Source organism: Pagrus pagrus (genome assembly GCF_965226575.1).
Source record: "Pagrus pagrus genome assembly, chromosome: 12".
Taxonomy (NCBI): Eukaryota; Metazoa; Chordata; class Actinopteri; order Spariformes; family Sparidae; genus Pagrus; species Pagrus pagrus.
The window spans coordinates 23,083,957-23,106,538 of record NC_140196.1 but is presented as its reverse complement, the minus strand read 5'-3'; the positions used below and the strand labels follow the sequence as shown (position 1 = coordinate 23,106,538).

General features: G+C 40.8%; 1 protein-coding gene across 1 annotated transcript; it reads left to right on the top strand.

The window, feature by feature from the left end:
• The first annotated feature begins 2,903 nt into the window (after nucleotides 1-2,903).
• Nucleotides 2,904-22,339, top strand: LOC311265932 (vasoactive intestinal polypeptide receptor-like). Its single transcript, XM_084368058.1, has 13 exons — nucleotides 2,904-3,075; nucleotides 4,706-4,799; nucleotides 5,699-5,797; nucleotides 12,908-13,014; nucleotides 13,143-13,240; nucleotides 14,356-14,485; nucleotides 16,580-16,733; nucleotides 17,751-17,811; nucleotides 19,296-19,362; nucleotides 19,441-19,532; nucleotides 19,695-19,824; nucleotides 20,349-20,390; nucleotides 20,545-22,339. Exons 1-13 carry the CDS (start codon nucleotides 3,016-3,018, stop codon nucleotides 20,734-20,736), a joined length of 1,326 nt encoding a protein of 441 aa, XP_084224184.1. The 5' UTR covers nucleotides 2,904-3,015; the 3' UTR covers nucleotides 20,737-22,339.
• The last annotated feature ends 243 nt before the right edge of the window (nucleotides 22,340-22,582 follow it).

Here is a 22,582-nt window from a genome sequence, read left to right as displayed (position 1 = left end):
TTAGACTCTACTCATTTCTCAAATTGCTACCAAATTAGCTAATCCTGGAATTTTATGCGAGTTTACACTATCACAGACCAGACATGTTAAAAATACCTCATAAAACAAGAAACTGGGTCAGAAAAAGGGCGATTGTGTCCTTAAGTTCTCCAAACTTCATCCAGCAGAACTCAAAAGCCCAAATATTTGACTTTCCTCCCAGAGGAAGGTTGTTCTGACGTCCATCAAAAGCTTTCACAAGCCTCGCTGAGTCGCCCGCTGATAGTACAACCAGACCAGCAGCACATAAGGTGAAGCACATGTTGCCACAGGAGGAGTCGGTGCACGGGGAACAAGAACGGCCTCTGTGTATTGTTATCTTCTTCATGGCTGGAAGTAAATAACATAATCCTCATCTCTTCACACTATGCGCACTGATGCATGAGTGCATGATGACAGAGCAGCCATCTGACCAGAGACAAACACACACACACACACACACGCGCACACACACACACACACACACACACACACACACACACACACACACACAGGGATCAGAAATATTTATCAGTTTTCCCACATGGCTTTTGATGAATTATGAGTCGTATAACTCTCTGTTCTTCTTCTCTTTTCTATACATATGATATGTATCCCCATGTATTATTCTCTGAGCATATACACTAGCATTATCTTATCTGAGAGCTGTGACTGGTTCTGTATCGGGGAACCAACTGAGAGAGACTGTTTTTTGCATGTAATGTCACATACATCTGAATGTCTACTGTGTACGGTCGTCTTTATGGTCGGACCCAAGAAGAAAAAAGGTGTCTTAATTATCTAATGTGTAGGTTGTTTGTTTTTGAATGTTAAAGATGTAATATGTAACATTTCTGCATAAAAAATTCTAAAAAAGACCGTTGTTATATATTTTGTTTAGTTTTGTACTTACATTATCCCAAATATTTCAAGCATTGTTCAAGCCCAGAGAAATCTTCAATTTTACACAAGGTAACGTTTGTTTCTTTGGTTGTTTGTTTTGTTAAGATCCCCATGAATTTCTGTATTAGCGCAGTAGCTACCTTGCATTTCCTTCTGTCACTTTAGTAGCTAGAATTTCTGGGGAATCATCAGATTAGACCACAGACAGGAGGAAGGAAGTGGTTGAACAGGTTTAAATTCAACATCAATATTACCTTGTCTTTGACGGTGGTTGGTTCTTGTTCAGGTTGTCACAGAGCCTCAGCTTTATGGATATTTTATGAGATTTTTCATGAGAATAAAATTTGGTTTCTTGTAATGTTTTATTGAATTGTATTATACTGTAAGGTATACCTAATATATCTGCTGTATGCACTATACAGATGACAAATGAAAATAACATCAGTCGTCTCAGGAAGGTGTTGATTCACATCGTTTTCATCAATTCTTGTGTTCCTCATGTGGGTATCTGCTTTAATTTGTGACTTAAGTCCTCAAATGACTCGTACTGCTACGGTACTCAATCATATTATGTCATTTCGTTTATGGCTGTTGGGGAGGAAGTACTCAGATCTTTCATCTCAAAGGATGTGACTTTATGCACACTCTCCAGCGCCTCTTCTCAGTGCCTCTCTAAGTAGCATTTTTATTGTTCCAGCTGATCAAGGTGCGTCTTTTTAGTATACAGGTACCCAGTTCAGTCCAGTGATTCCCAACCAGATTGGGCACCTACACACACTGTGAATCTGGGGCATCATAGTAGATGAGTAATGGGGAAGGAAAGAGGGTAAACCCATGCTCGGAAAATTAATTTTTTAAACTTTAATTTTTGCTTCCTCTGTGAAGTGTTGGATCATTTTACATGTTTTATGAAACCATCTCAAACATAACGAGGCAGCAACTAAACACAGATTTTTGTTTTAGTAACACTGCATTTGTGGAAAAAGTAGCATTATGCATTATAGGTAATGTTGGCGAGATGTTTTGAAAAGGAAGAAGATTGTGTGAAATAAAATAGGTGATATCTCCGGTTCTGCTGTATCGATTTTCTGTCATTTGTTTTTTAAACTGTCCATAATGAGCACCACCACCGCCGTTATGGGAGCGCAATGTTGAACCAGAGACTGCTTTTCAACCTGCTGCCTACATTACCCACAATGCAACTGAGCCACTGAGTGACATCACTGGAGGCATGGAGCTTCCTCTGAAGCCTCAAAAGACTTTATACTACTTTTTCTCACCATCTGGACCATTAGCTGCCCGGCTAACTGAGCTAACTAGCAAATGGCAGCTACAATTAGCGCTTACTTTGGCGACATGCTAACCCCTGTTTTAAGCGGGAATTTGACAGGTGGCCAGTTCTTACATATTGCACCTTTAATTACTGCAGCTGTAAAGTGTAGCCTATGAAAAAATAAAAAATTTGTTTCATGTAGCTGATTGGTAATAAAGAAGGAATTAATCATCTTCATTCAAACCAATTTCTGAGTCTCTTCTCCAGGTAGATTCGGTCTTTTCAGTAGTTTCTGTGGCAAAGGAGCTCTGTGTCACATGAGAGAGTGGTTCCTCTTTCTTTTCTTCCACAGAAATTCCTCCATATTGTGTAAAGATGGCATAATAGCCTAAATATATATGTGTATGTGACATGGTATCTCAGTAGGGCTTTCTGACATGATAAAAATTTTTTGCATGACGGAAACATGCTATAGAAAATGAAACAAAGGCTCAGTCGTGTCTTTATTTCACTTTGCGGACACGGTTTCCTTCTCTCTTTGTGGCTTCGTGTCGACGCCCTCATCCACTGACGTCCACAGATGATCCTCCATTGGTTACTTGTTGATTGTTCAAGGTAAAGCCCGAGTGGGAGGAGGAGGAGGAGGAGGAGGAGGAAGATTTCAGGAGCGGAGAAATTCACTTCAGTCAGAGCGCAAGAAGGCACAGAGTCAGCAAGTGGATCCAAACTAACCTGCGGAGGATTATCACCACATTTTCCAAGTCTTTCACTTCCTTAAAATCTGTTTTCATTTTTGGACCGGGTCAGCTTCTCTAAAGGACATGTTGGTGGAAGTTTCAAAGAGCATTTGCATGCTTCTCTGCTGCATGTTGCTGCAGCCCGTGAGTATATTTCAACACTTTTCTCACGACTTGAACTTGTTTTCAGGTGTGCGTCACTTGCTCGCCTGAATTGGCGGTGTGAGGATGCAGGCAGAGCGTCGCCTGCGCGTATAAGTTGAGGCGCAAGAGCCAGTTTTGGCTGCAGGGCGCACCAGTGTGAAGCTCTGTGCGTTCTCCTGTCAACATGTGTGGTGCGATGGAAGGATGTATTTGATTTGGTTGATGAGATTTCTTTTATAATCATGTTTTTGTTTAAAGTTGAGTGTGTTTTTTTGTTTTGTTTTTAACATCAAGCATTCGTCCCTCTCACACCATCACCACACCAGTCTGTGCTTTGTGTGTCAATAGTCAATATCCTCAATTCCCCAGACGCCTCAGGCAAAACCTGCTGCCTTTAAATGACATTTGGCACCAAAACAAAACACTCAGCCAGACTGTGATCGTCTTTGAGCGCATTGTGTCTTAATGTCCTGGCTGATCTCTTTTCACGACTATGGTTAAAGGTGCACTGTGTACTTTAGGAGAACAAATTCAAACTCGGACATATTTATCTTTTGCATAATAATCAAGAGAAATAAGGTCCCCAGAACACTGTTTGAAGCTAGAAATGTTGTCCTTTAAGGTGTTCAGGCATGAAAAAAACCCCAAATCTTCTGATTAAAATGTCTTCCCAAAACTACACAGTGCACTTTAAAGTGAATTAGCAGCAGCAGTGTGGGTCTCTGTTCAGGACACCGTGGCAATCACCTCCTTTGTCTGTCTCTGGTCTCCAGCGTCCTTATCCTCAGCTGTCTCCTGTAGAGAAGCATGTATGATTCATGCTGGAATTGAGCTGGAGGTCACAGCCCTTAGAATAGCATACTGGCTTTTACATCTGCATTTGTACACACACTCACAGACTGTTTCAGAGCCTCTGTGGTGGAAAAGAAGCAAAGGAAAATGGATGGCGGAGAGGGTCAAAACGATGCTCATGATCATAATCATGATTGTGATGATGGAGTATGGGAAGTTTTCCCCTGATATTCCAACTTATATCGCTTCAGACAGCGCCGATCCATCACTGACAGCATCTCCTCCAGTCCTAGTCCAGTGAAGTAACACAGGACGTCCTGCGTAGCCTGAGGAGTGACATAAATCATAACCTAAATGGGGGAGTCACCTTGTGTGAGGGGAGAGGCTGGACTCATATGGGCTCATTTCGTGGCTAACAATAGCCACATACTACTAGTCTGATTAATGCCCACAGAAAGGAGACTCATCCCCCTAAGTAACAGCTATAAATCTTCCAGTCCTATATTCTCTGGTGGTAAACACTCATGGGTTCATCTTCACGCTGAACCAATTCACGGCAGAAGGTTCAAACAAGCGCATGCAAATCTGAGCAATATGACGATCAAAAGATTGATTTTGTGTCTGCCACGTGTGTCGGGTGGAAAGATTAATGGGAGCCCGGGTCAGCTCATCTCAGTAGATGGGCTCGCCTTGAGATGCGTGGCACCGTCGAGAGAGCGCACACTGTATAACTCACGCAGCCATCTGCGCTTCACTAATAGACAGATGATGTGTGATGTGTGTTTGTCACCCTGGCCTGAAGAGAGAAATGGAAAACATGTGTGAAATGTCTTCACAGGTGTTTTCAGTGCAGAACCAGATGTGTGACATGATGAAGGAAATCGAAAAGGAGAGGGACATGTGTGAGGCTCAGATTGAGAACAAGACAGCAGGTACGTGCAGCAGTTATTTGTTATATGTTTAATTCGCACGCAGGTTCTGATCGAAGTGACACACCTACGCTCTTAAGACAACAGAAGCTGTCCAAACCTCGCCTCTGGCTTTACATTACAGCCTGCATGGTTGAGCACTGTTTTGCCAGCCTCCCTGTCACATGCGCCTCGGTTCAATTTCAAAGTAAACTTTCTAATGTCCCTTTAAAGTTTCATTAAACGCTATTTAAAAAATTGCCACAGTGAGCGGGCAGTAATGAAACCCACTTAATTGATTTGTTGTTTCGATTTATTGCTGATTGAGCTAAGTGGGTTGTGCATACTCACAGCACGCAGCTCATAATTATGTTTGACTGTGAGATCATTTGGCTTCAGTGAGTCTCTATTACCTCTGTGTGTAATTGACACCTTGTTGATCCTAACTGCAGGTATCACGAGACTCTATTTGCTTCCGCACAATGAAAAAGTCATTAAACACTCATTATCTTTTTGATTTAGATGCTTACTATAGATTCCATCAAATGTAACTGCTGCCACATCCTCAGAGTGATGCTGCAGATATCACCCACTAAAGGTGAGCAGCTGTGGATTTAACCTGATTCTGCGTCCAGAGACCAAACAAGGCACAGTGGTATTTTGAATTCAAATGACAGACAGGAGGCTGTTTTATTAGTCATGGTGGCAGCGTGTTAACTCAGGTCATCCGCTGTTATTGACCCAGCTGACTTGTACTGTCACATTGGCTGCCATGGGAACTCCAGTGCTCGGAGCAGCTTGCTCTTTGTCACCTCGCCGCAGTTTGAGTCAGACATGTACTGAAAATAAAAAAAAGAAAAGTTGTTCTGTGTTGTCAGCTTGTGGTGTTTCTCTCTCTGTCTCTGCTGCTCCGCTCTGCTCAGGTTGCAATGGGACGTGGGACAAGCTCACCTGCTGGCCCAGTGCCGACATTGGAGAGGTGGTCACCATCCCCTGCCCCAAATATCTCTTCTACTTCTCAGGTGACGTTTCTTACTCGTAAGAATCAAGTCTGTAAAATAGGTTTTGCGTGTGTTCCTGTGTGAGCTGTTCAGCAAATATTAGAGTAATGTGTTTTTTTCGTCAGAGATATAATATCGAATGGCTGAAACCCGCAATCGAGCAGAGGTCAAAGCAACACTATGTAACTTTCTGCAGAAAGATAGTTGATTGTCCATTATCTGCACCCACTCATCCTTTGCAGGATCGCGAGTGGCTGGTGCAGATCCAAGTTAATATTGGGCAAGTGGCGTGGTTTGCAGAAGTGGCATTATGAACTAGAGTATATCATCATGTGATATATATTTGGTGAATTTAGAGAGACCCTAAGTTTGTACAATAATAGCTTTGCAAAAATAAGAGGTAGCCCTGGCTATTTGTAATCTCCCAGTCTCTTGTAACAGAATTTCTAAACTAACAGGAAGATATAAATGTCTGGAAAGGGATAAAAGATGTTGTACTTAATGGAATGAGAGTTGGCTGGGGGATGAAAAACATGTTCTGTGTGAGTGTAAAAACACAAGCATTGTTGATAACTGAAGGAAGTACCTGCCAGAGTACTTTGCCAATCATCCATCTACGCTTACATTTATACAGTTATTACAGACTGATAACCCGAACATAGTATGTAAACTAGGTGCATTTCTGAATAATGTTCTGTCTCTCTTTAAATAACTTGGCTTGTGCTGGGGATCTGTTGTTTACCATTGTACTATGGTTTTGTTTTATGTTCATATTCCATGTGTGGTCTAGAGAAAAGAAAAATCTAAATCTGAATCTTTCTGGAATTGGGAGGGGGCCATCGCGGTGCCATATAGGCTGCCCTATATGCTAGAACATTAGTTGGCCTCTACGTGCCTCTAACTGGTTAAATCAACACATCTTCAACATAAACAACTGACTATGTTGATTACAAGTGACTCTCAAAATGACATATGTCACTGTTCCCAAAACAACATGACTGACGCAGGGTAGCAGCGACAGGCGTACCAGAGCTTTGTCTTAAGGCTGCACTTTCGTTGAGTTTAGGCACTAAAACAACTTGTTTATGTTTAGGAAAACATTGTGGTTCAATAAATACATTTCTGATGGAACTTATGTTACTTAACTTTAGTTACGTTTTGTACGTGACACAACATTAATAATGTTAGTTGGTTGAAATGACTCACTGTTGACATTTGGTTTCACACAGAACCTATTGTTCACGCCGTCCTCCTCCCTTTGCTGACTTTCACTCTTTATATTACTTCACCTGACTTCCTCCTTTGCTGCTGTGATAATTGCCATGACCACTAGAGGTCGCTGCCTTACAAAAACAATCAATAGAAAATACTTCCTTGGGTGTATTTATAACACAGGTACAGTGGTTATACTATACTAATCTGAGAAACATATTTTGTATATTTACTGTATATATATATATATATATATATATATATATATATATATATATGGCCTTATGGCTTTATGGCTTTATTTGATAGGACAGATGAAGAGTGACAGGAAACGGGTTGAGATTGAGCGGGGGTGGCATGCAGCAAAGGGCCACAGGTGGAAATCAAACCCAGTGCCACTGTGGCAAGGACACAGACTCTGTATATGGGGCACACACTCTCCCAGCTGAGCTTCTGGTCAGCCCCCGCATATAAATCTGAACCAGGGTTTTGAACTGATTCAGTATAAATGTAGTGCGCCTTTCTGCACATTGGTGCTCCACCACATCTGGTGCCCTTTTATATTTTTTTTCTCATCCAGTTTTTGTGAAAAATCTCTAAAAATCGCTTAGATGAGAGACAGAGTTAATAACCACTGTAGCTGGTGAACACAGCGGAGCATTTAGCTGCTAACGAAACAGATATTTCCCTAAGTGAATGATGTAAATAGGATGTTTCTCCTTGTCTGTTGGATTTTGGATGGTTTGCTAGAAAGTCTGCGAATATGTCAGCTTTGTGCTTAAAGCCTGTTGTGCCGCTAAGAGGAACCAGAAAATCAATTACTGCAGTACTTAGCATATCTTTTAATAAACCTATTTCTGTCTTAATCAAAGCTGAGATATTTTTTTTCAAAAAAAAAATGATTCTTCTCCTTCTTCTCCCCTTTGTTGCTCCATTTCCAATCATCCCCTGCTGTTGTGTCTTTGTCAGTATCATCACGCTCCATATTTGAGACCAGAAATAGGAATTATGAAGTACCCTGAGCATCCTAGCCGTTCATACTCATGATGTCATTCTGGCCTACGATCACCTGCTGTTTCAATCTTTCCTGGCACCCCGTGTCATATATCACAACGAATATAGTGAAACTCAGAACACATGGCACAGCTGAGTCACAAAAAGATAAACAAATTCTCATCCCGGCACCATTCAGCCATCAAGGACACATTCTGTGTGTTCTTCCTCCTTTGATGCATGAGAAGCCTCACAGGGAAGTGATACTAATTATGGCAGGGGAAGGAAACCACTCTCGAGAGAATTTATTGGGTGGATTGTATGTTTGTACAGTAGTTCCCCTGTGAGTTTCCCATATATCTCCACCCGTCATTAATTACCACACAGAGCTGATTAAGTTGTTTGTTTGCATTCGGCTGGCAGAGAGGCCTCAATTTCAACTGAAGAGCCTTGAGAAATGTGCCTTCATTTGTGTCGAAGCAGCTTGTAATTAACTTTTAGAAGCCACTGCTGTAGTTCTTTGATAAACTATAATTATGATCAATATTTTTGATATTTACGTTGGATCAGATGGATTAGTGTTCTATGTGTCAACTGTAGTGACAAACCCACAGAGAATGATGCAAACGTGGAAGTTAATCATCCCCGCAGAGCTTTATAGAGTTTTAGATTTTTCGCCTCTTTGTGTACTGTTTTGGTTTTACACACGCTTATAACTATTTCACACATTCCGAAATTTGGTAGACTTAGCTGCCACACAATTATTATGCTCATTAATTTAGTTATATATTTTAGAATATCTATTTATATTTTGATATTAATAAATTCATATATAAACATGGATTCCTGACCTGAAACTGTTCGGATACACTGGGATTCGTTGGTACCCGACGGGCAGGGTTTGGACAAAAACTTAGGAATGATGTCAGGATTTAGGATGGGCTCTGTGACATCAATTGACATGATGCTTTTAAAGGTCTTTTAGTGTAAATATAGTGTAGAAAATCAATAAATATAGTGTACAAAAATAAGTGATGTAATATATGAATATATTTATACTTTAATTATGTGCGTAGAACATGCAGTTTTACAGTTGTCGGCACTGTACATGTCTGAAATTGGCACGAACAGGCAAGCTGTAACCACGGTAACAATTACATGAAGGGGCAACAGAAACTCAGTACTACTTGGACGAATAGAAAACAGAATGCTTGTCGCTTTTGGGTCAAGCTCGGTTACTACTCTCTTGGACTCTGGCGAGTTGGAAAGAAAAATGTCCCCTGGGCTGATCTCTAGTGTATAAAGCTGCATAACCACCTGTTTTTGGTTGTGTGTATGACACCTGATAGGTTGGGGACATTTTCAGTGCACTTAAACAATTTAACAAACTCAATCCATATGTGTTCAATTACCAGTGCCTTCATTTTAACAAGTATAAAGTTACATATCTTTGCAAACATTACAAACCAGGGTGCCTCTGATGAGGTTCCTGCCCCTGTAATCTCACCAGTATTTTCTTCATTATATTCAGGAAACTCTAACCAGTTAGTTATACTTAGCATGTGAAGGCACGGTGCACAGGAGAAGGGTTTTCTGGGAAGCTGTGATGTGACCCAGATGGGAGATAGTGACCTGAGAGAGAAGAGCACTCCTGGGAAAAGAGATGAGGAATCACCAGATTTGTGGGGTTGAAGGCAAGAGGTAAATTTCACTGACATGTCAAAGGATCAACAGGCCTCCACTGTGAGGGGGACCACGATGAAACTAAGGGGCCTTAACAAAAAAAAAAAAGAGCAGGGATTGTAAGTGACCTGTGCTGCACTGATATCAGTTATGCTGTAAATCAACAAATCCGCACAGGTCTCTGTGGGTTAAACCATCTCTGCTCTCAGGCCATGTAAGGAGGACTTAATTAAAGGATGATGAACGGTCTGGGATTATGTGCATTGTAAATTACTGTTGCTGTCGGGTGAGAACCTTTTATCCCCAAATGTGAGCATTACAGGAACTAAGAAAAAACAGCTCTGCTCGTGTAGCCTGATCGCTGTACATTTACCAGTTTATTCATTTTATTTTGAAAGGGTTCAGAGGTCATGTCATTTTTCAATTCTCCTTTCTGTGATGCCAAAAAAAGTTAACCTTAGCTTCTTTTCAAAGGTATTCACTGTCAGTGGGTTGTGAAAGAAGTTATTGACACATCCCGAGCCATTCATTTTATAAGCCTCACGCACAAAAAAACAAGCATTACGAAACATGGCGCCACAGAGATCCAGGGCCAAGTCATAAATTTAGTTGAGATAGAGTTGGCATTCTCATGAACTCTTTACCTAGTAGCTCTAACACAAACACACAGTCATTCATCTCTTTCAATAACACCCTATCTGCAAGCTCAGACTGACAGAGTGCCTGGCTGTCAGTGCTTTCACCTGCAAGTCATAATGCTCAGTTGCAGCTTATAATTTCATTCTAATATGAATCTGCATATAATTAGGAAGAATAAAGCTTTTAACTGCACAAACTGACAGAAAACCCAAGATTTAAAAAAAAAAAAGGCCTGGAAGTTAAAACAATGACAGGGTGATTAACTCGTTTGAGCTCTCCTCGTTGTTGTGCACGACACTGAAAATCCTTGCAGTCATGTTTTGGGGGATGATGAAAGCATTCTTCTGGCAATCCCTCAAACAAGCCAGATCCAGTGGTGGCATGGGCTGAAACAGCAGGGGCTTATCACCCCCTTTGTGTCTTGTCATGTTGTTTGAGGACGCAAAGCCTCCATCTTCTCTGCAATACGCCACTCAGGTATTTGTGAGCTGACCATATTTTAATGCCAAATACATTCTAAGACTCTGGATTGTTGGTCATTTCCCAACTCGGTCTTGATTTGATAGCGGCTGTGGAGCGATACGGTTGGGAAATGTGAGGAATGTCCTACATTTAGATTTCTATAGCGGCATTCAGTGCGAGGATTAATTTGTGGCCAGCACACGCAGCTTTCTTTCTTTAATGACAGGGAAGGAGATGAGGAAACGCTCCAAAAAAATATTACACAATAAGAGCACAACTGCAGCGATGTCAGCCTGTGCTTCTCACTGCTGGTTACACAACGAGATACACCTCATGAATGTTGTAAGAGGGGTCTTTGATCTTATTAATGATTCCTGTCCAATCTGAACATTGATGCATTTTCTTCCTGTTGTTTAGTTAAAAGTCTACAACAAGTTATATTATCTGATGGTGACATGTATCTTTAAAGGATTCTGATACACAGTGAGTATTATTGTGAATTACTTGTATGTACTCTAGTCCATTTCATAACTTCATCCGTCTATGTTTGCATTTTTTATTGCCACATTATTTGGCATCTTAGCCTTTATCGAAAGGAATGAGACACACGGGAGTTATTGGGAAGAGCGAGAGGAGGTGGATCTTAACCACCTATTTCAACTGGTGAAGTGATGCACACTTACTCGAATAGCTCTTTGAACGATTACTCTGGCGAGCTGTATATATGATGCAAGGGAGAGTAATGGATGTGCAAAACCAGTTCACTTATTTATTTGTCTCTTTATCCACTCATTCAATCTGTACTGTTTATTCTTTTCTATTCTACTGAGCTCAAGCTACAGTGCCGTATCGTGCTGTACTCACCAGGGCTCTACTCCAGTCTAATCTACTGAGCTCTAGTACTCTAATGAGCTAGTCCACTCCACTGTATACTGAGCTCTTGTCTACTGAGTCGACTCTATAATATACTGTATACTCTACAGAAGTCTAGTGACCTCTGGCCTCAGAGCTCTACTCTATTCTACTCTAAACTACGGATCTCTCATCTATTAAATGCTTTAAAGCTCTGCTATACTGAGCTGAGGCATCAGAGCTCTACTCTACATATTGAAACTTTACATTTCTTTATGTTCAATTTTCAATGTTGACAAGGCAGTGCTTATGATCAGGTAAGGTTTAGATACAAAAACTACTTAAGGTAAGGTGAGGGCAAAACTTCCCATCAAAAATGATGTATTTTGTTGCCACTAATACGTCTGGAAATTGTCCTGAGGTCTCCTTAAAAATATCCAGCGGTTACAGACTAACAAAAGTTGAAACACAGTCTTTAACTGTGGTCACTGGCTTGGCATTTGTCTCGCTTAATTCCACCTGCGTCCCCTTTGCCTCCTGACGCAGAAGTCAGGTCATGAACTTGTAATGTGAACGTGATGTGACGTGAAGTTTGTAAAAATGTCAGAACGTAGGCCTGTGACATGTACAAATGTGGATTTGTCAGTGGTAAGCAGAAACATTAACTGCCAACATTTTATTCTGGCTTTTACACTCCACTGAGCTCTAGTCTACCCTTCTCTTTTCCACTGAGCTCAAGTCCAAAGTACTGCACTGTCCTGTTCTTTAATGAGCTCTACTCTGCCCCCTCAATCTCCTCTCAGATGAAAGTGACCTCTGCTCCCTTTATGGCCAGTCTAATGCACTTGGACCTTTCACTTCTGCCCCCATGGGCAGGCCCGAGTAAAAATATCCCTCTGCTCGACTGTTGGCCTCCTGGTGTGTGTGTGTGTGTGTGTGTGTGTTCAGCCTGAGAGTGATTAAGAAACAGATGGAGGCAAATACACATGGGAACTGTCCCAGCATCTCTGAGCCGGTGGGACGACTGATCCCCTTCAGTCATTCCTTCCATTTCCTTTTAGTATTTGGGAGTATTCCAGAGAGACGTATACATCTCGGTGTGATGAATTAAGTGTGAGTAATGCAGGAGACGTTTTGCCTTGTGGCTGAGTACAGTACAGTACACTGCCCCTCTCCTGCCAACACACGTACACACAATATTATAGTAATGACTTCTTATTGAAACACATTAAATCAGTCACAGCAAACAGTCGCGCTCTTTCATACTCCCTCTGTCCCTCTGCTCATTAGGTAACCTGTCAAAGACCTGCACTGAGGATGGCTGGACCTCGATCAGCATAGACTCCTACATAACGGACTGTGGATACAATCCCAACAACACCAATGATGAAAATACGGTCGGTATGGCAACCAGGGTTAAGAAAATCCTCCACTCCCATGTTGCTACGTCTGCTGGGGCTCATCTGGCAGTTTGATGCCAGATGAGCTGTTTTCAGTCAGTGTAACTGTTTTGTTTTTTTTGCAGGGGGAATTCTTCGGCGCCATCAAAGTTGGTTACACCATCGGTCACAGCGTGTCGCTCATTTCTCTGACCGGCGCCATCATCATACTGTGTCTCTTTCGGTAAGGAGATCGATCAAAATGCTACCTAATGTGCCTTCGTAAAGACAATCACACACCTTTTTTTCCATCATTTAGAGCGATAAAACCCTGTCGAGCTCTCATTTCGCACCACATTTCCTGCATTTTATAGAGGTTTTACAGTGTTTTTCACACAGTAATGTGACTCTGCCAGTTCTTGTGGGATAAGATGTCCAGTTTTGACTTTATCAGCTGTTGCGACACTTCTCAAACAAAGCAGTCAAAGCTGCAAGCAGCCATAAAGCGAAACCACTTACAGGCTTCTGTTCACAGCATGTTCCCTTTTGACCTTTAGTCCTGGGGTTGCAAAGAAAAAGTGTGTGTGCATGTTGGCATGGCACAGCACCGATCATCAGAATAAGTATAAGTAGCCGGAGTGTGTATGGGTTCTCACAAACGACGCAGTCTTAGCTCGGTGTTTGCATTTGGAGTATTTGTGTGTAACGGGCCAAACAACAAGATATGTGTTTACTCCTCCTGCTCATGAAATGCCATTGGTTTGGACTCTCGAGCAGAGACACAGGATGTGAGAAGCATTTACTGTTTATGTTCGGCTGCAGACGCCGTGTTCAGGCAGCTGGCTGATGCTGTGTGTCATCGCACCCTGATGGGTTTACACAGCTCAACCCCCCGATCATAAGCTCACTGGGAAGGCATTTGTTCGAGGAACACCCAGAAGACCGAATTTACAACAGTGACATTTTCTCTGCAAAACCCCTGATTTGTTCTTGTTTACCTTTGTGCTGGATGTCAAGTCTGGGTTTTTTACATTTGTATCTGCCTGATAAATACATGTTTCACTGGAAAATTACACCCATATAAAGTATGAAACATACACATAGCTTTTTTTTAAATGGCAGGGTTTAGATTGACATTTAGGTAATTGACCTTTCTGGGAATGTTTCTGGTGAATGTTTTCTTGATATTTATTCTGATTGCATGCTTTGGTGCAGTAAACACGCACTTTATCTGATGATTTTAACGATATGTCAAGTAAACATATCCTGTGCGATGTTTAATCAGACGGGCTTCATCAGAGCTCTTGCTCATCCTTCTTGTTTCAGATCATCTAACAGTTTATCTTTCTGCTTTTACAGGAAGCTTCACTGTACGAGAAACTACATCCACATGCATCTGTTTGTGTCTTTCATACTGAAAGCCGTGGCTGTTTTCATCAAGGATGTGGTTCTGTATGACGTAGGCGAGACAGACAATTGCCAGTCATCTGTGAGTACGCTGCACGCTTGCCAACATGTCCATTTTATTAGAGGAGCCGTGCGTTTTATTGATTTTCTTCGCTGTGAATCAAAAGTCCCACGTCACAGATCAAGTTAACTCCTGCACGATGTACGAGCTGTTGGTTTCTGTCCTTGGCTGAGACAAAATGCAACTATTTCATTCCTCACTCAGACTTTACTGACTGTGATGCTTTGTCTCTGAGTTTACTTAACGTACGAGTGCTCAAGCACCTCTGGGTGTAGCAGTGTTTGCCAAAGTCCCTTCCACTCCTGAGACGGCGTTTCCTCATTCATCTGACCAACAGGATGTTGTGAGAGGTCCTGTTTGCTGAACATTAAGCCTACAGAACTACACAGAGCTTTGTCAATAAATCACATTCAACAGTCTTCATATCTGGTTTTAATCACTCAACAACATGATCATAGCAACAATATGAAAATGCCATAAGTGCTAGGTTAAGATAAAGAGTTCGATAAGCAGCTGGACTGGGTGCAGTTTTATATACTAAAGCTCATTTATTCGTATTTGATTGATTAAGTTACCAACGTCAGTGTCTCAGATCGTGCTCCAGCTGAATCCAGTGGTTTATTACCAGAGAGGATTGGATCAGGGGGCTTTAAATCACCTGCTTTACTATCGTTAAGTGCTGATTTTTAATGGCTGACTTTAGATATTTCCTCCTCAGAGTTCACAGAACTGTTGTCCACTTCCAAAACACAGCTGCTCTCAACTGTTTTTAAACCAAGCATTAAAAAACTTTTGTAGACAGCGACATATTATAGGGGAACTCCACTTTCAAGTTCAGTTTACTTGGCATGAAGACCACAACTCAGCCTGTGAACATACTTTTATAAAGAGACGAGTCAAACTGGAGAAAACTTCGTTCAAAACCCCATTGACATTTGTAAGAACGCAAATTCATATAGCCCTTCATCAAAACCTTTTGTTATGTAGTCCCATTAGTTTGTGTCAACAAGGACGTGATTTTTTTTATTATTATTTATTAGATTTTTCAGTTTTTAGTAACTTTTCCACGGGGATTGTGGTATTCATTTTTTAAGATTTTTTTTTGCCATTTTTGTCACTTGTATTAGACAGTAGAGGTATAAAGGAAAAGGGGCAGAGAGGTATTAGATGCAACAATGCTTGTATAGTTGTATACTTTTCTTAAAATATGAAATGTAAACCTTGAAAAGATGTTTAAAGCCGTGTAAGTGTGGTCATCGTTTTAGCTAAACTTTCTGTCCATTGTGCAGATAACAATCCCCTCCCTCCTCTCTTCATCACCACACTTGCACAATTCCTTTCTTTTTTGGGGGGATTTTGGGTTTCTTTTCTTCAAGTGTTTGTCTTCGCTTGGCCTGTTTGGTTGCATCATCCGTCACCTGGAGACGGGAGTGCAGGAATAGGTAGCTTTTCCTGTTCAGCCATTGTTGGTAAAAACAGGAGGATCCTGCTCTCTGCCCGTTCATGAGCAAACAGCCTCTTTAATTTAGCTAGAAAATTGCCTTATGAGTGAATTATCTGACTTCTGACTCTTCTCTTTTGTGTTACCGGTACAATACATTGTATAGTTTACCCTTATCCCGTGTCACTTATGGCCTCGCGTAAAAGATAGCTTGAAAACTACTTTGGCAGAGCAGACAACGTGGCTGATTAGCTTGCTATTCACCATTTAACTCAGAAATGGTTTCCTCCCATGATGCTGTGAGGAGCTGTAGATATTAAATTATCATGAATCTCAAATAGCTTACATTTTGATTGGAGGCTTAATTAGTCTAGCAGTCATAATTAGAATAATCAGCACAGCCAGTCTACCCCTGTAGAATTTTCTCTAATTATATCACGCTCATGTTAATGTGATACTAACTGTCTTCTCGCTGCTGCTTTTCATAAGTAACTTGCAAAGTTTGAGATTGTTTTCTTACAAGTCAGTCATCAATACTAATTACTTACAGAAAACCTTCTCCCTATAGCCTCATTCACCGGCAACAAAATTCACCTTCATCATTTGAATAGTAATGGAGCTGCATTTATCTACTGGTGATTCAATAAGCCTCTAACGTCGTGCTTCTCCTGCAGGTGGGCTGCAAGGCGGTGGTGGTCTTCTTCCAGTACGGCATCATGGCGAGTTTCTTCTGGCTGCTGGTGGAGGGCCTCTACCTCCACACTCTGTTAGCCGTGTCCTTCTTCTCTGAGAGGAAGTACTTCTGGTGGTACATCCTGATTGGTTGGGGTACGTGCCAGCCTCTTCACCATATGTTGTTGAATACGGAGAGCTCACGCAAGGACATTACAAGGACATCTGATCCGTCAATTTGTCTGAAGTGGCAGCCAGAAACCATCGAATGCCCATCAAGTCGCAATCGCCAGGCAACCTGAATGTCTGTTTTGTCTTTACTTCAACAGCCACAACATACATGATCATATGTAAATGAAGTTATTAGTGAGGTTTTATACATGCACAGGAAATTGCTGTGCCTTTTTTTCTCCCTCTGCATATGAATGAGTCCTGCTGGCAGTTTGCGATTAGGTGCAGCAGCAGGCAGCTGCAACTCTGCTTTTGTCATTACAATGGAGTCGAAGAGCCCTGCTTTTAATAGTTATGATTTCTTTATAGAAAAAATGGCCAGGAAGTCGGAATATGTGAATGAAATTAATTCCTACCCAAATTAGGAGACTGGACAATTTGGACTTGAACTTTTGATATTTTTAATAGATAGAAACATTTCGCATAAGGATTCTCTGTTGGCAGCTCTTATCAAAATAAATATACTGTGTATTCATCCAGAGGGATTGGCTGAGTCCTTGAGAGCTCTCATCTTAACATATTTTGGCCCTACTTTTCAAGAATGTATACTCAACAACCATTCCCCAAATATCTGATGTTCTTTTTTCCATCCCACCAGTAAAGAACTCTATAAATAGGCCTGAGATGTTGCGTCTGGAAGCTGGAAAACGGAAACAAGCCTGTGACTTCCCTGCAGATACCCAGGATGAGCCAATATTGGCACAGAGCACATATGTGTCCAGTCAAAAATGATAAGCATACCCAAAACGTAATATTACTTTAGCAATAAAGCCATCCAAAAGATTAATGTGTACACATGCTCAAGGCTCACTGTCATATTTGGTGGAGTTGTGTAAGTGTGGTGTTTGTTCGAGCGGTGGACATAATTAATAGTTTCTCTCTGATATAGAAATTATTTTAATGTTGAAATCACTTACAACAAACTGTGTTTCTTGTTTGCAGGGGCTCCAACCATCTTTATCTCAGTGTGGGTGGCTACAAAGGCTTATTTAAATGATCCTGGGTGAGCCAACCATTTGTCTTTGCTCAAATCTGGTTGATTAAAGCAACTTCAGCTCAACTGATTAATAATTTGCAGATGCAAATTACGCACTCAAGAATAACATCTAGATTAGTGTGATGTTATTATCTCATTTTAGGAAGTAACACGCAAATAAATAGTTGGCCGTTTGACTGTGGCTTAACTCCCCCGCCAAGCCAAAACGCATTGACATATTTGTTCAAAATATGTTAAGACCAGACTTTTAAAAATGTGTTATCTTATAAAAGTATGTTATTTCCTAAAAAGGAAAGAAAATTCACTCTGACCTGAGGGTCTCTTGGTTCTACAACCAAATAGGCAGCTTAAGCTAAATGTAATAACTTTAAGCTAGCTAATGAGTTTCACACAGCTAGCCTTAGCTAAAATTTGCCTACTTCTTCCAACCTTCCTATGATTTAAATTATAATGTTGATGCTCTGCTAGTATTTTAGCATCCCATATAAACAAAGCAGTTGCTAAAAAACATCATGATGGTGAAAACAAGCTACCAGCTCTGCTAAAAGTTAACTAGCTTAGCTTAGCTTAGCGGAGTGAGTTAGCACAACTGTGCCACAGCCTCTGACTCTGAATTAATGTGTTTCAGTATGGTCAAGCTATTTTGAAGTCACACATTTAAATATATTAAAGTATTTAAAGTATTTATTGTACTGTTTTGAATAAAAGCTGAAAGAACATGTTTTGTTTGTAGATATTTTATTGGCACCCTTTAGGGGTGAATTTCAGTGGGCTACCAGAATTTAAGGAAATTATTTAAGGTTTGAATATTTTAATGGTTTTTCGGTTAAACAACATTACATTTTTAATTTTAAACAGTTTACATGTTATGTGTTTATGTGTTGCTAACAAGTGGCTAACTGAGACTACGGAACTTGGAGACATCACGCCGAACACGGAGACTTATCTACTTGCTAGTCCGCCTTTACAAGTAGTAGTAGTTCTTACTCTAACATAACAACTTGTACATTGATCATTTTATAGTGTGTAGTGTAGAAATACACTTAGTGTTGATGCTGAAGCTGTGAGGCCGTGGTGTAGATCAGTTTTAGCCAAACATTAGCTTTTTACTTCTGTCGATTGCTTTTACGCTTCAAAAATCATAAAAGTGGTGTTCATCAGTGAAGATTATCTGGCTGAACAAAAAGTGTCATAAACTTTGTGTGTGTCATAAACTCTTTGCCACATAGTTTATTTTATGCATTAATCCAAAACCCATGTAAAAAATCCCATAGGCTTTTCGCAGGTGGAACCAAGGTGATGCTAATCTCAGGGATAGTCTTCAAAAATACATCATCCCTGCAGCTCTCTGTTACAACTTAAATGTGACAGTTAGGCTAACATCTTTACTGTTCTGTACTGATCTCTGCCTTTGTAGCTCAGTTCAAAGCTTTTATCCAAAGTAAGTGTTTTATTTTAAGAGAATCTGTTCCTCATATCTCTTCTGACAGATGCTGGGACATAATCGATGACAAACCCTGGTGGATCATCAAAACACCTATTTTAGTCACCATACTTGTGAGTCACATTGCTCTTCATATCTTTAACAGCTCTGTCTAATGCAATCACATTAACCAGTCTTTTACTCTGCCGCAGGTGAACTTTTTCCTCTTCATCTGTATAATCCGCATTTTGCGACAGAAGATGAATTGCCCCGACATCGGAAGAAAGGAATCCAATCAGTACTCGTAGGTGTTCAGTGCAGAAAGTCACACATGTCTATCGTAGTGTGGACATAAGTCATTTCTTATCGGTTGACATTGACTTAATTATTTTTCTGCCGTTATAGCCTTGACTCGAGCTGCATCACTTTTTAATTTTGCACCACTTTTTAATTTTTCCTTTTTCAGGAGACTGGCTAAATCTACTCTGCTGTTGATACCTCTCTTTGGCATAAATTACATCCTTTTTGCCTTCATCCCTGACCACATCCACCCGCAAGTGAGGATGGTGTTCGATCTTATTCTGGGGTCATTTCAGGTAACTTCCCACAAGGTGTTAAGCAACTTTCCAAGTGTCAGACAGAAGGCTTTCAATCTCACATTTTTAGCAAAACTTGTGTCGCCAGATAGAAAACACAAGTAAAAGCCCCCTGAATGAGCAAAGTTACATGAACACCACTTGGTAACATGAAGACACTTTGTCTGATTAAGCAAACAAATGCTTTGTTTAGCTTACATGTTTAATCTTGTATGCTTGAATAATGAGGTTGCTGATTTACTGAGTATTAAAGTGAATTTGAATGCTGAGAGCCAAGTGCAATGATGGAGGCCTAGCGATGGAAAGTATTCCTAATTTATAACCGTTTTAGCTCAGAATGATATCTCCTGGGAAAATTTCCCAGAGATATACATGATGAACCTCCTGTCTGGGCCTGAAATTGGTCGTAATCATACCGTCATTATTCATACACAAACATTTTGAGTGTTTCCCCAGCTGAACCATCGCACTGATATTCTTTTTCAACAACAGCTCTTATTCATCTGCTTCCCTCTCTTCCTCAGGGTTTTGTTGTTGCAGTTCTGTACTGCTTCCTAAATGGAGAGGTAAGTAAATGCAAGCAAAATCAGCTCTTCAGGATGTTTACTCTCCTTTTTATGTCACTAAATCTTATTTTCTCTCCCCGCTCTTGTGTGTCATGCCCTCTTACCGCCCCCTCTTCATCCTGTTTGGATGCGGACCTCCTCTCCTCCCTTTCAGGTACAGGCGGAGATTAAGCGTAAGTGGCGCAGATGGATGCTGCAGAGGTTCCTGGGTGCTGACACTAAGTACCAGCAGCCCTCCATAGGCAGCAACGGCAACAACTTCAGCACCCAGATCACCATGTTGACCAAATGCAGTCCATCATCACCGCGAGCATCTGAGTGTCAGGAGCACCTCTCCGCCATCTGAAACCCATCTAAAGTGAACTCCCTTATTTGTTTTAATCATTAGATGATGAATGCGTGGCTCACATGCTATTGCAATGCAGATGATATTAGTTACTGAGTCAACATGACATTTTAGTACTGGAGCTAATATTCATTGTAACTTTATCCACTGCCTGTCAAAAGTGACAAGTGATCAGTGTTTTTCTTGCCAGGGCAGATAGGCAAATGAAACCACTTTGTAAACACAGCTCCTGTTTAGTAAATGGGTTCAATCATTAACTTAACATGAAAAATGTATGTACACAAAACACAACAAAGAAGTTGCTATTTTCACACAATGTAGCTTTGATCAGCGGGCAACTTCCACACTGACTGATATTTAAATAAACATCAGCACTGAAATAAGCAAACATATTAGTTCTCACAGCAGTTTAACACTTTGTTGAGGTAACATGAGTCTACCTGAACTGGCTACTGACAACATTACACTACAGAAAACTGCAGGGAGGAGAAAGATCTTCATGACCACTATATGAATAAAAGGGAATTGGAGCATTTTCCATCAGATGTTAAGCCATAGATGGATAGAGCCAGAGACGAGCTGTGTCCTATAAGGAGCGAGATGTTTATTAAAAGGGTGTGTTACACAAGAGGACTCCGAGCACTTAACCTAATGGCCCGTGTTGCTCAGGGGACCAGTGGTAAGAACATTAATGACATTGTCAGGCTGTCATGTACAGTAGTCACAGAGGAGGAATCTATAGCATAACCAACGTACTGGACCTTCCTATCCTCTCTATGACAGTTTTATACGGGGCATACACTCTGAGGATTTACTGCCGGAGAACATTCCAGAGGAGACACTAAAGCTCCCGCTTGTGAAATTTATCTAAGATTACAGAGGCTTTTAGTTGGTCTGAGTGCACAGTCGCTCTGAGGACTTTCATTTTTACTATTTCTGCAACTAATAGACCAGATGTATTCCATTATTAGTCCACAGTACACAGCATGTGAATAAATATGTGGCAACAGTGATTAACTTCCATTAACTGGATTGCATGGATGGTTGATTTCATTGCATTGATTGTTAGATTTCTATTCTATTCTATTCTATTCTATTCTATATTTAGAGATTTCATAAATATGTTGATAGTCTCATGGCACATGTCAACCTGTTGGCCCACCACTTTGGTCCAAACTGAAATGTCTCAACAACTATTGGATGGATTGTTCACCCAAAAATGAAAATTCAGTCAATATCGACTCACCCAAACGTGGATAGAAAAGATGGATTACGTTTTGTAGTCCACCAAACATTTCCGGAGCTTTAGAGCAAAACAGCCTTGCAGCATTCTCCTGAACAACTAAAGTAGCTGGGGACTGAAAAAATAAGCTAAACCATAAACTGGCTCCATACAGCTCGTCTGGCGTAATCCAAGACTCAGAAAGACCCAAGATCCCACATTGATATAAAAAGACATTATTTACACCCTTGATGCACAGTTGAGCTTGTGCACCCACTTCGGACGGGGTGCATGCTAAAGAATAATGAAGATTCAGTCCTAACAAAGGATGAAAATAACTTCTCAGGGCTTCTGGAGATTTGGATTACACCAGACAAGCTATATGGAGCCATTTTCTGTTTTAATTTATCTTTTATTATTATTATTATTATTATTATTTTAAAAGAAGTCCCCATCTACTTCAGTTGTTCAGGAGAATGCTGCAACCATGTTTAGCTGTGACGCTCCAGAAATGTTTTGTGGACTACAAGACTTCATCCGACTTTCCATCGTCATGGGAGTAGATCATTTTAGTTTTTTGGGTGAAATGTTCCTTTAATGATTTTGCTGATCCCCTGACTTTTC

Bases quoted from the DNA above. Each gene is read 5' to 3' on its own strand.
- LOC311265932 (XM_084368058.1), top strand. From the start codon at position 3,016: ATGTTGGTGGAAGTTTCAAAGAGCATTTGCATGCTTCTCTGCTGCATG. The intron at 14,486-16,579 runs GTGAGTACGCTG...CTTCTCCTGCAG, and splicing joins CAGACAATTGCCAGTCATCT to GTGGGCTGCAAGGCGGTGGT. The intron at 19,533-19,694 runs GTAGGTGTTCAG...TTCCTTTTTCAG, and splicing joins AAGGAATCCAATCAGTACTC to GAGACTGGCTAAATCTACTC.